This window comes from Colobus angolensis, unplaced genomic scaffold (assembly GCF_000951035.1).
Source record: "Colobus angolensis palliatus isolate OR3802 unplaced genomic scaffold, Cang.pa_1.0 Scaffold182, whole genome shotgun sequence".
Lineage (NCBI taxonomy): Eukaryota > Metazoa > Chordata > Mammalia > Primates > Cercopithecidae > Colobus > Colobus angolensis.
In genome coordinates this window covers 3143733-3155564 of record NW_012114955.1, presented here as the reverse complement: position 1 = coordinate 3155564, position 11832 = coordinate 3143733, and the positions used below count along the sequence as shown (strand labels likewise).

Below are 11832 nucleotides of genomic sequence, written 5' to 3'. Positions count from 1 at the left end.
CGGGCCCCCGGCGGGGGCGAGAGCGTGCGCGCGTCTCCGCGGCCAGGGGTACTGGTAGGGTCAGACCCCGAGTGGGAGCACCCTGTTCCCGGGGCTGGGGTCGACGGCACAGGGTGTGTGTGGAGGAACATTCAGGTGCCTGGTACCTTATCGTTTTCCTGGGACCCCTGGCTCTGTCCGGTTCCCCGGGGGCAAGACTGTGCCGTGGGACACAGCTCGTTGAATGCTCAGGCGTCCAGAAGTGACCTGCGTCTTGATACCCGTCTTTAGTCCAGAGCAAATGGGGAAGATGCCAAGCATCCCCAAAAAGAAAAATTCCCAGTGTTTGGTAGTATCTCCCACGGTGTGAGAGGGGGTTGGGTTAATCAACCTCCACGGCCTCTTGAAGCTTTACGTCTGCATGATTCTCCGGGAAACTTCGTTTCTGCCTCTCCTTAAGTGTTAGAAACACATAAACTAGTGCTTACCTAAGGAAATCAAAAGCACCCTACCACAATCTCATTAATCTTCGTTGTGGAAATGACACATTTGTAACATTCATGGAAAAAGAGAGCAGGGAAAGAAGACACTCATTTTGGAGAGGGTTGCTGCAAAAAGAGAAGTCTCAGCTCTTCGAGTGTGGCAGTGACAGAGCCGGGATCAGAATGATTTCATTCAGTTTGTATGCATATTAGCAATGATTATCACTGTGCTATCCAAGTGTTCACTTACCAAGCATTCAGTACTCTTCTCTGGAAAATACATAAGTTTGTGTAAAACAGCTATTCAGGACATTATTTTGTTTTATACATAGGTAGTGGCTCAAATCCTTTCCAGCATCTGGAGAAGAGTGCTGTTTTACAGGAGGTATGACTGGGAAGCATTTTGTGCCTTTTCTTTTCTATTCTGTTTTAGTGTGGTGGGCAGCGAATTCCTGGGCTACTGTGATCACAACACCCAAAATAAGGAACGTAACAGAGTTTAGGGAATATAGATTTAAGGGAAAAGGAAGAGGGGTTACTTGTCACAGGAGAATTTAGAGCTTATAGAAATGCAAAGACATGAAGACTGTCACAGGTTGGGAATTTTAAATGTAAGAAGAGGTGTTTAGTGCAAGATTATTGAAATCAGTTATCTGTATTAATGTCATTGTATTAGTATGATATAGATCAGTATTGTGATCCTTATTTAACTGGTATAGCCCATAAAGTTGAAGTAGTCAACCTAAGGGAATGAATTAGAAAGTATAGGATGGAAAATCAAGGCCACATGTAATAATTTATCAGATACTTTAGTAAATTGAGAACTATAGACCATGTTGTTTGGATACTGTGATTAAAAATAGTCTGTTTTAAAGTTGATTTGCTATAATCTGTGATAGAAAAGGTAGAAAAATAACAATGTTTTTTATGTTTTTTCATAGGCTCGTATATTCAATGAAACTCCAATCAATCCAAGAAGATGTTTGCATATTCTTACAAAGATTCTTTACTTACTAAACCAGGTAAATTACTTTTATTTTCCTCAGATAAGTGTGTCCTGGAATAGAAATACTGAAGATTCAATGAAATACTTTCTGGAAAGTGTAATTATTTATTTATTTTAAATTCACTTAATTTTAACATATGTAACGTTTGGTTGACAAAATAATATGTAAGACTTGAGTACGAGAACTATGACATATATAGGTTGAGTATACCTTATTTGCAATGCTCGGAACCAGAAGGGTTTTGGATTTCAGATTTTTTTGGATTTTGGAACATTTGCAGAATACATACTGACTGTTCCTACTCTGAGTATCCGAAATCCAAAATGCTCCAATGAGTGTCTCCACTGAGTGTTATATTGGCACTCAAAAAGTTTCTGATTTTGGAGCATTTCAGATTTTGGATTTTGAGATTAGAGATGTTTAACCTGTACTTCTTTTTCATTCTTGAGATCCTAAACTAGTGATGCACGTAGTAGATTCTCAATAAATCCTTTGGTTTCAATTTAATGAGTACTAGTTAGAACATACTGTTTACATGTGTTTGGAGATCTTCTTGTTTTTCTGAAAATACAGTGCAAGATCAGGCAAATTCCAGGTATTTTCTTTCTTTTGTGTGTAATCATGATGTTTTAAAGCTTTGATTTTTAATATTCAGATTTTATATTTATTATCCCTACCTCACCATTGCTATTAAAATAATTCTGGGCAGTAGCTTAACCATTTTATGTGCCTTGATGTCCTTTTCTCTACATGGAGATTATGATAATACCTGTTACAGAGTTGTAATGACTAAATGAGATCATTAGTATAAAGCACTGGGAATAGTACTGAACGCATAGTAAGCATTCAGGAATAGTTTTCCTTCCATCATTCAGCAAATATTTATTGCATAGCTGCTGTGTCCTGTGCACTGTTTTAGGTGTTGGGGATATAGCAGACAAAACCAGCAAAAAATATTTGCACTCATGAAATATGGATTCTGCTTGCTACTATTGTTATTAATTTTCTATTTCTTTTTTTTTTTTTTTTTGCCCCAGACTTAAAAAAAAACTCATGTAATGTCTAGGGCCTTAGAAAATATGATTTTGTTTCATGGATTCGTATTCCCTCAATAACAGTGGGGTATGGGTTCCAGGACCTGCATTGGATACTAAAGTCCATAGATGCTCAAGTCCCTCATACAAATGGTGTAGTATTTGCATATAACCTACACATATCCTCCCATATATTTTAAGTCATCTCTGTGATTATAATACCTAGATTATAATCTCTAGATTATAATACCTGGTACAATGTTAGTGCTGTGTAAATAGTTGTTGTGCTGTATTGTTTAGGTAATAATGACAAGAAGAAAACATCTGTACATGTTCAGTACAAACCCAGTTTTTTTTTCCTTGAATGTTTTTTTTTTTCGGGTCTGTTATAACTTTATTGATTTTATTTTTGCTTATCTTTTTTTTAATTATTATTATACTTTAAGTTCTAGGGTACATGTGCACAACGTGCAGGTTTGTTACGTATGTATACATGTGCCATGCAGGTGTATTGCACCCATTAACTCGTCATTTACATTAGGTGTATCTCCTAATGCTATCCCTCCCCCCTCCCCCCTCCCCACAATAGGACCCGGTGTGTGATGTTCCCCTTCCTGTGTCCAAGTGATCTCATTGTTCAATTCCCACCTATGAGTGAGAACATGCAGTGTTTGGTTTTCTGTTCTTGCGATAGTTTGCTGAGAATGATGGTTTCCAGCTGCATCCATGTCCCTACAAAGGACACGAACTCATCGTTTTTTATGGCTGCATAGTATTCCATGGTGTATATGTGCCACATTTTCTTAATCCAGTCTGTTACTGATGGACATTTAGGTTGATTCCAAGTCTTTGCTATTGTGAATAGTGCTGCAATAAACATACGTGTGCATGTATCTTTATAGTAGCATGATTTATAATCCTTTGGGTATATGTCCAGTAATGGGATGGCTGGGTCAAATGGTATTTCTAGTTCTAGATCCTTGAGGAATCGCCACACTGTTTTCCACAATGGTTCAACTAGTTTACAGTCCCACCAACAGTGTAAAAGTGTTCCCATTTCTCCACATCCTCTCCAGCACCTGTTGTTTCCTGATTTGTTAATGATTGCCATTCTAACTGGTATTAGATGGTATCTCATTGTGGTCTTGATTTGCATTTCTCTGATGGCGAGTGATGATGAGCATTTTCTTCATGTGTCTGTTGGCTGCATAAATGTCTTCTTTGGAGAAGTGTCTGTTCATATCCTTTGCCCACTTTTTTCCTTGAATGTTTTTAATCTGAGGCTGGTTGAATCCACGGATTCAGAACTCATGGTTATGGAGGGCTGACTGGAAGGCTGACTGTGTATGTCTATACACGTATGGAGGGACACGTAAAACATACATATATGCCATATACCTCAGGTGGTTTACATATGGTGCTAGGATAACCATGGTTTCCAATTTGAATTCTAAGGTAATATTTTATCTTTACTTTGTTTTGTTGCTGAAGACCTCATTCAGAGATCCTCATTCAGAGATTTAATAAAGTTTTCTTGTTTACAAATGAGGACTAAACAATGAGCACATAGTTTTTTATTTTTTTTTTATTTTTTTGAGATGGAGTCTCACTCTGTCACTGGGCTGGAGTGCAATGGTGCGATCTCGGCTCACTACAAGCTCCGCCTCTCTGGTTCAAGCGATTCTCCTACTTTAGCCTCCTGAGTAGCTGGGATTACAGGCGTGTGCCACCATGCCTGGCTAATTTTTGTATTTTTAGTAGAGACGGGGTTTCATCATATTGGCCAGGTGGGTCTCCAGCTCCTGACCTCAGGTGATCTGCCCACTGCAGCCTCCCAAAGTGCTGGGATTACAGGTGTGAGCTACTGTGCCCGATCATCAAGCACATAGTTTTAAATAAAATATATCTGCTCACAAACAATATAATCCCTCTGTGTAGGCATATAAGAAACATTTAAAGCATAGTCAATTGGGTTTAACTTTTCGTAGCACACATTGTGTCCAAGTTGGCTAAATCCATTGTATAAACAAAAGTTCTGAATGGTCAAAGTTGATTGAGAGTAACATATATTTTTATGTTGGACATTACCTTTTGGATGAGGCAACTCATGTTGAAACATTTAATTATCTTGATAAGGAAATTACCAAGCACAGCATAAACACAATTAACTATATAAACAAGTTTGGGAACATACATTTTATCTTTGCCTAGTCCTTGGTAGAGCTTTATAGAAAGATACTTTTGAATTTCTGTGAGAGTTGACATATCCATGTGTTTTCTGAGTTTCATGTGAAACAGTAGGATGTAAGGTTTTCCTATATAAGTGAAAAGCACACAGACTTCTGGGTATTCAGTAAATAGTTATGAAAGAGAGATAAATCTCTTGCTGATGAGCAGGCTGGATACACTGATTTAAGTAAGTATAAACTTACTGTACTTTGTCTTTCATCCTAAACTGTCAGTATTTTTCACCAAAATTTATTCTTATACCTATGGCAAATAGATTGAAGACTAGTTATATTTTATGTGGACTCTGAAGCTCTGAAAAGTGATTGAGTGTAACATATTATTATATAGGATTGCTTTTATTGAAGACATTAAATACTGAAATGGTAATATTCGAGGTAATCTATGATCTGAGATGTTTTGAAATACGTTATCTAACACTTTTTCACTGCTCAGAAAATGTAGTTCCCAGAATTCACTTGTTAGAATCACTTGTTAGAAATGTCAAATCTCAGGCCAGGCGCGGTGACTCACGCCTGTAATCCCAGCACTTTGGGAGGCCGAGGCGGGTGGATCACAAGGTCAGGAGTTCAAGACCAGCCTGGCCAACATGGTGAAACCCCGTCTTTACTAAAGATACAAAAAATTAATCAGGCGTGGTGGTGCACGCCTGTAATCCCAGCTAGCTGGGAGGCCGAGGCAGGAGAATCACTTGAACCCGGGAGGCGGATGTTGCAGTGAGCCAAGATTGCACCATTGCACTCCAACCTGGGCAACAGGGTGAGACTCCATCTCAAAAAAAAAAGAAATGCAAAATCTCAGGCTTTACCACAGAGCCACTGAATCAGAATCTGCATTTTGGCAAGATCCCAGGATGAATTGTCATGCACATTAAAGCATTTGAAGCTCTGATCCAAAGCCTGTTTTTAGGGGCTTGAGCCAATATTAAGCTACATAGCAGCCCCTTAAGCCTAGTTTTTTTATACGATGAATCTGGTTCCTGCCCTTTTGGTTGGTCCCCTTCTTGCCACTTTGCTGAGATTCCTAATAGATGGTTCCTTACATTTTAATATTTATTATGCTCCTATGACATGTTAGGCATTGTGCTGGGCATTAGATTATAGATGTGATCTCTGCTCTTAGGCAGTGTAATAATAACGTCCTATTGTGAGTGCTATAATTTTCTGCCTCATTGTAAACTACAATACTTCAGGGAGATTTAAAATAGTTTCTACTAAAAGGTTAGAGACTACTATGCTAGAACTTTTAAGCATGGTATGTGATACTGAATTATTTTAAATAAGGGAGAATAAATGACCATGTGGGTTTACAGATTGAAAGCCAGAAAAATTGCAGAGGCAAAATGTTTACAAATAAATTCTCTTTTCTTGAGTTCTAAAGGATTTTTGCAGAAATAGAAAATCCTGTGTGTGTATGTGTACATATATATGAATACATATTTTTTAAAGTTTAAAAATTGTTTTAAATTTTACTTAGGGTGAACACTTTGGAACAACGGAAGCTACCGAAGCCTTCTTTGCAATGACGCGGTTGTTTCAATCTAATGACGTAAGTCTTTTTTTATGTATTTATTTTTTATTTTATTATTTTTTTTTTTATTATACTTTAAGTTCTAGGGTACATGTGCATAACGTGCAGGTTTGTTACATATGTATACTTGTGCCATGTTGGTGTGCTGCACCCACCAACTCGTCAGCACCCATCATTTCATCATTTATATCATGTATAACTCCCCAGTGCAATCCCTCCCCCCTCCCCCCTCCCCATGATAGGCCCCAGTGTGTGCTGTTCCCCTTCCTGAGTCCAAGTGATCTCATTGTTCAGTTCCCACCTATGAGTGAGAACATGCAGTGTTTGGTTTTCTCTTCTTGTGATAGTTTGCTAAGAATGATGGTTTCCAGCTGCATCCATGTCCCTACAAAGGACGCAAACTCCTCCTTTTTTATGGCTGCATAGTATTCCATGGTGTATATGTGCCACATTTTCTTAATCCAGTCTGTCACAGATGGACATTTGGGTTGATTCCAAGTCTTTGCTATTGTGAATAGTGCTGCAATAAACATATGTGTGCATGTGTCTTTGTAGTAGAATAATTTATAATCCTTTGGGTATATACCCAGTACGATGAGAAAACTCCTTTTATTTATTTTCCCCAGGAAACTAAGAGTGTTCTAAATTAGGGAGTGTTGCTTGAAATGTTTTAAACTATTTGACTGCTTATAAAACTTATAAATGTTCATTATAAGACATGAAAATGGAAGAATTAAAGAATGCAGTTGTAAAACTTCCTCTGCAGAGCTACTGTGAAGTCATAAAGACTGTTAATACCTAGCTTCTGGCATGACACTGTAAAGGTGGACTGATAAAGAAGTCAGTGGACATAGCTACCACATTTGTCAGTTGTTAGTCAAGTTTCTGGTGGGCCTGGGATTGCTGTTAGTCAGCGGGGCTGTCAGTTGAGAAGAAGAGATGGATGTGGAGTGGGGAAGGGGAATAAGGAATGGAATAAGGAAAAAGAAAAATGAGTGCAGACTAAACCTGCCTCTCATTACCTTAGACCACCCTGACCTTCAGAACATATGTCTGCTGCTTTTTGTCTGTCTTCTAAGTGTGGTGTACATTTTTCTTTTGCCTAGCCCTAAGGTAGAACCATACAGGGAAGGTAATTCTGGGATATCTATTTTCCAGCTTTCCATTAACATAAATTTGCCAAATCTTGCAGTTTTTTGGTATGTATTACATATCATCACACGTCACATTTTGCGTCAACCCCCAGAACCTCCTGAGATTTGAGTCTTGTTACAGATCTATGAGAGGTTTTAGGAGTAGATCTTCAGGAAGATCAGCAGTCCCCTGTAATGCAGCTGTGTCAGGGGAGGCCATTATATACTCTACAGGCAAAGGGAGACTAATTTCCTCACATATGGGATAAAGGACTGACGCTTCTACTGGCAAAAGATGTGGCAGAATTTAGGAGTTTGGGGTACTTGGCTTCATCAGAGTCTGCCTGTGTATCATCATTCCACTTTTCAGGGCCCCATTCCTTGCCAGTCAAGGTCCTAACTTTAACATAAGATGTCCTGCAACAGTGTGAATTGAATTTGCATTGTAACTGAGCCACTGCAGGATATGCTTTGTAGAAATCTCAGCCCTGTGGCCACGTAATATAAGGCTTTCTTATGAAGGCAGTTAATAGATTTCTGGTCCTCTTACCCAGATTTGAGTGGTGCATTTAAAACTCTGAACTCATTATTTTATTTTCTTGAGAAAAGAATTCTCCAGTGTACCTAGAAACAACTAATTAACCCATTATACAACTTATTTTTACTAAAATCTTCTATGGCATCATCTACTTAGTTACTCAAAGCTTTGTCTTCTGTAGGTCCTTGTCTGCAGATGATAATTTTAAATATTTTGCCACTGCATGCCATGGACTACTAGTAGCCCCTTTGTCATGGGAAACTGGTCATTAATACCTTCAATCAAATCAGAGAAGCAACTTCAGGTTCATATCTTTAAGGTCTTCTTTCCTTTTAACCACTTCCTGTACCAGAAATTCAAGGTTCAAACAGGGAAACAGAACTACTATGAGTATTGTGGAATTAGGTGTTTATTAGAGGAATTAGACTAGAAAACTAGGTAGGTTGAGCTGCTGGAGTAGGGTTCAGACGGAGGCTGTTACACAAGTCATGGAAGGCTATTGCCTCTTTTGTGGCTCTGCTTTTGCTGCCAGGTGTCTTCCCAAGGCTGCGGTTACTCAGCGGGCTGGCAGTTGGGAAGAAAAGCTGGACATGTAGTTGAGAAAAGGAAGCAGAGTAAGAAAGAAACAGAATGAGAACAAACTTTTGAAGCCTGTAGCACAGAGGTTTATATTAAGAAGATGTGAAATTTTTTTGTAGGAAATGGATTAGGGAAATGTAGGATTGTTCGAAAGGACTAATAGCCTGTTGAAGTTTTAGTGCTCATGAATTTAAAGTATTACCAGGTAGCATGGTGAATGTTTTTCTCCAACTACAGCCTGCAGGTTAAAGCATTGAAGGCTTAGAGATAGGATTTAATCAGGATTGAAGTTTTGCCAGGTTAGTAAACAGAGGGAGAAGCAAAGAAGTTGAGTGGTTGAAATATCGACTGTGGAATCTTCGGTTAGGAGGGAAGCAAGAACGGGGCTGACAGGGACAGCAAAAAGTTGATAGGATCAGTAGCTTGTAGGTTGAGAGAGTGAAAAAATTTTGGAGTCAGGAGTGTGAGTGCTTGGAAATGAAATTAGAAAAGGATGCTGTTACTGTTAGAGGCTGTGGCAGTGGAATTGGGTGATCATTGTAGGGAGGATGGCATCATTGGAGAAGAGGAGGTCAAGGAATGAAGAGGTCAGAGGTTTAGAGATACCATCTGTATGGATATTAAAATTACCAATACTTATTACTGGGATTGTATTGGAGAGACAGTGAAGAAGGTACTGGTATTTTTTAAAAATAGGGGAAGTAACCTGGGTTTAATGGACAACCAGCAATGGTAGTAGGTGACATAGTATAAAGGCATAAGCTTCCCCACCTGTAGGCCTGGTGGTATGAGGGTTATGTGAGAGAAAACAGCCGCTGTTTCAGAGGGTTGCCAGAGGATCCCTGGGAGAGAGCCACATTTCAGTTAGAGAAAAAGATGGGAACATTCAGAGAAGAGTTTGAGAATGTAGGGGATTTTGCTGATGAAAGTGTCAGAGAATATAATGGCACTGATTAGAAGGATGGAAAATGGAGTGAGTTGAGGTGCTAACCCAGATGCAAGGAGTAAGTCTGCAGGTTATGAGTAATGACCAGAATGTTTTAGGCTTTTTGAAGTGACTGAGGTAAGTAGCCATGTACAGCATGATGTGATTAGTTTTAATGGTTCCTTAGGCAAAATACGGAATTGAGGGGGTGATTGTTTTGGGGCAAAGAGAGGTAGAGATTTTGCCAGAAGCATGTGGCGCTCCTTCCATTACCAGCATTCCTTTACCAGAAGGCTGGTATTCTTCTTCATGAGGATTATGTATGTTTTTTTCTATAATCAATACTTTGCATTTTTTGTGTCTTTAAGTATAAAAATAACATCTTCATATTATTTTGCAATGTTGTTGTTGTTTTTGAGTTGTCGCCCAGGCTGAAGTGCAGTGGTGTGATCTTGGCTCACTGCAGCCTCCACCTCCTGGGTTCATGTGATTCTCCTGCCTCAGCCTCCTGAGTAGCTGGGACTACGGGTGCGTGCCATCATGCCTGGCTAATTTTTTATATTTTTAGTAGAGACGAAGTTTCACCATGTTGGCCAGGATGGTCTCGATCTCCTGCCCACCTTGGCCTCCCAAAGTACTGGGATTACGGGTGTGAGCCACCACGCCTGGCCTGCAGTGTTTATAATTAATACATTTTTAAGATTTACCTGCTTGTTACACGTACTTCTACTTTATTTGCTTTCACTACTGTATGGAATTCCAATATGTGAATATACAGTAATTCTATTTGTCCATTCCCCCATTGGTAGATATAAGTTGTTCCCACATTTTACCTATTACACATGATACTGCACATAATGTTTATGTACAGAGTGAGACTTTTTCTGGAGTAGATACCTACAAGTGGAATTTCTAGATAATGCTTGTTTTTTGACAGTCATGTCAAATTGATCTGTTAGATTAGAGGTTGTATTAAATTATACAGACATTGCTCCAAATCCTCACCATTTCTTATTGCCAGGCCCAAGTACATGCCATTTGGAAAATATGATATGGCATCTTTTTGTGGTTTTAATTTGCATTTTCATGATCATCGCTGAGGTTGAAACTCTTTTCATATGTTTAATAGTCATTTTGCTTTTGTCTCTGAATTGCCTGTTGATATTCTTTGTTTATTAAATTCCTCCCACTGACCTATAGGTTAAAATTTTTAAAACCTTTATAGTCTTTTTAAAAATGAAATAAGCTCTATTGAATATAACTTATAAAATTCACCAGTTTTAAGTGTACAGTTTAGTGAGTTTTGACCGTGTATAGAGTCATGGAACCACCACTACAGTCATGGTATAGAAACTTTTCACCATTCCAGAATATGTCCTTATATCCTTTAGTTACTTATTCCCTCACCCGAACTCTAGCACTTGTTCTACTTTCCGACTATGTAGTTTTGCATTTTCTAGAATTTCATTTAAATCTAATCATATAGTATATAGTCTTGTGTGATTTTTATGTCTTGTTTCTTTCACTTAGCTTATGGCTTTTGTGATTCAATTTCTTATATGTATCAGTACTTAGTTCCTTATTATCACTGAATAGTATTCCGTTTTATGGAGATCATCTGAGTGATTTATCTGTTTGAAGTATATGGATTTTGGTTTGTTTCCAGTTTATGGCTATTGTGGATAAAGCTGCTAAAAGTATTCCAGTAGAAGTGTTTGTGTGAACCTGTTTCCATTTCTCTGATTAATATCTAGGAGTGGCGTTATCGGATTTGCATTTCCCTAATGATGAGTATCTTAAGCATATTTTCTTTCTGTTTTTTTTTTTTTTTTTTTTTGAGACAGAGTCTGGCTCTTTCGGCAGGCTGGAGTGCAGTGGCGTGATCTCGGCTCACCGCAAGCTCCACCTCTCGGGTTCATGCCATTCTCCTGCCTCAGCCTCCCGAGTAGCTGGGACTACGGGCGCACGCCACCACACCCAGCTAATTTTTGTATTTTTAGTAGAGACGGGGTTTCACCATGTTGGCCAGGATGGTCTCAATATCTTGACCTCGTGATCTGCCCACCTCGGCCTCCCAAAGTGCTAGGATTGCAGGTGTTAAGTCTCAGTGCCCAGCCTAAGCATATTTTCATTTACTTATTTGTCATCTGTATATCTGCTTTGATGAAGTGTCTGTTAAAATTTGGTACCACTTAAAAAAATCAGGTTGTCTGCTGGGTGCAGTAATTCATGCCTGTAATCTCAGCACTTGGGGAGGCCGAGGCGGGCAGATCATGAGGTCAGGAGTTTGAGACTAGCCTGGCCAATATAGTGAAACCTGTCTCTACTAAAAATACAAAAAATTAGCTGGGCATCCTGGCAGCCACCTGTAATCCCAT

The 11832-nt window shown here is 38.9% G+C and overlaps 1 protein-coding gene across 1 annotated transcript in view; it reads left to right on the top strand.

Moving 5' to 3' along the window:
• The first annotated feature begins 798 nt into the window (after positions 1 to 798).
• The window catches only part of COPG2 (coatomer protein complex, subunit gamma 2), a 179305-nt gene continuing 168271 nt past the window's right edge, over positions 799 to 11832 (top strand). The window contains exons 1-3 of the mRNA XM_011939614.1: positions 799 to 846; positions 1403 to 1483; positions 6226 to 6297. Of these exons, the coding sequence (XP_011795004.1) occupies positions 6271 to 6297 (27 nt within the window). The 5' untranslated portion in view covers positions 799 to 846; positions 1403 to 1483; positions 6226 to 6270. The remainder of the gene's footprint in view (positions 847 to 1402; positions 1484 to 6225; positions 6298 to 11832) is intronic.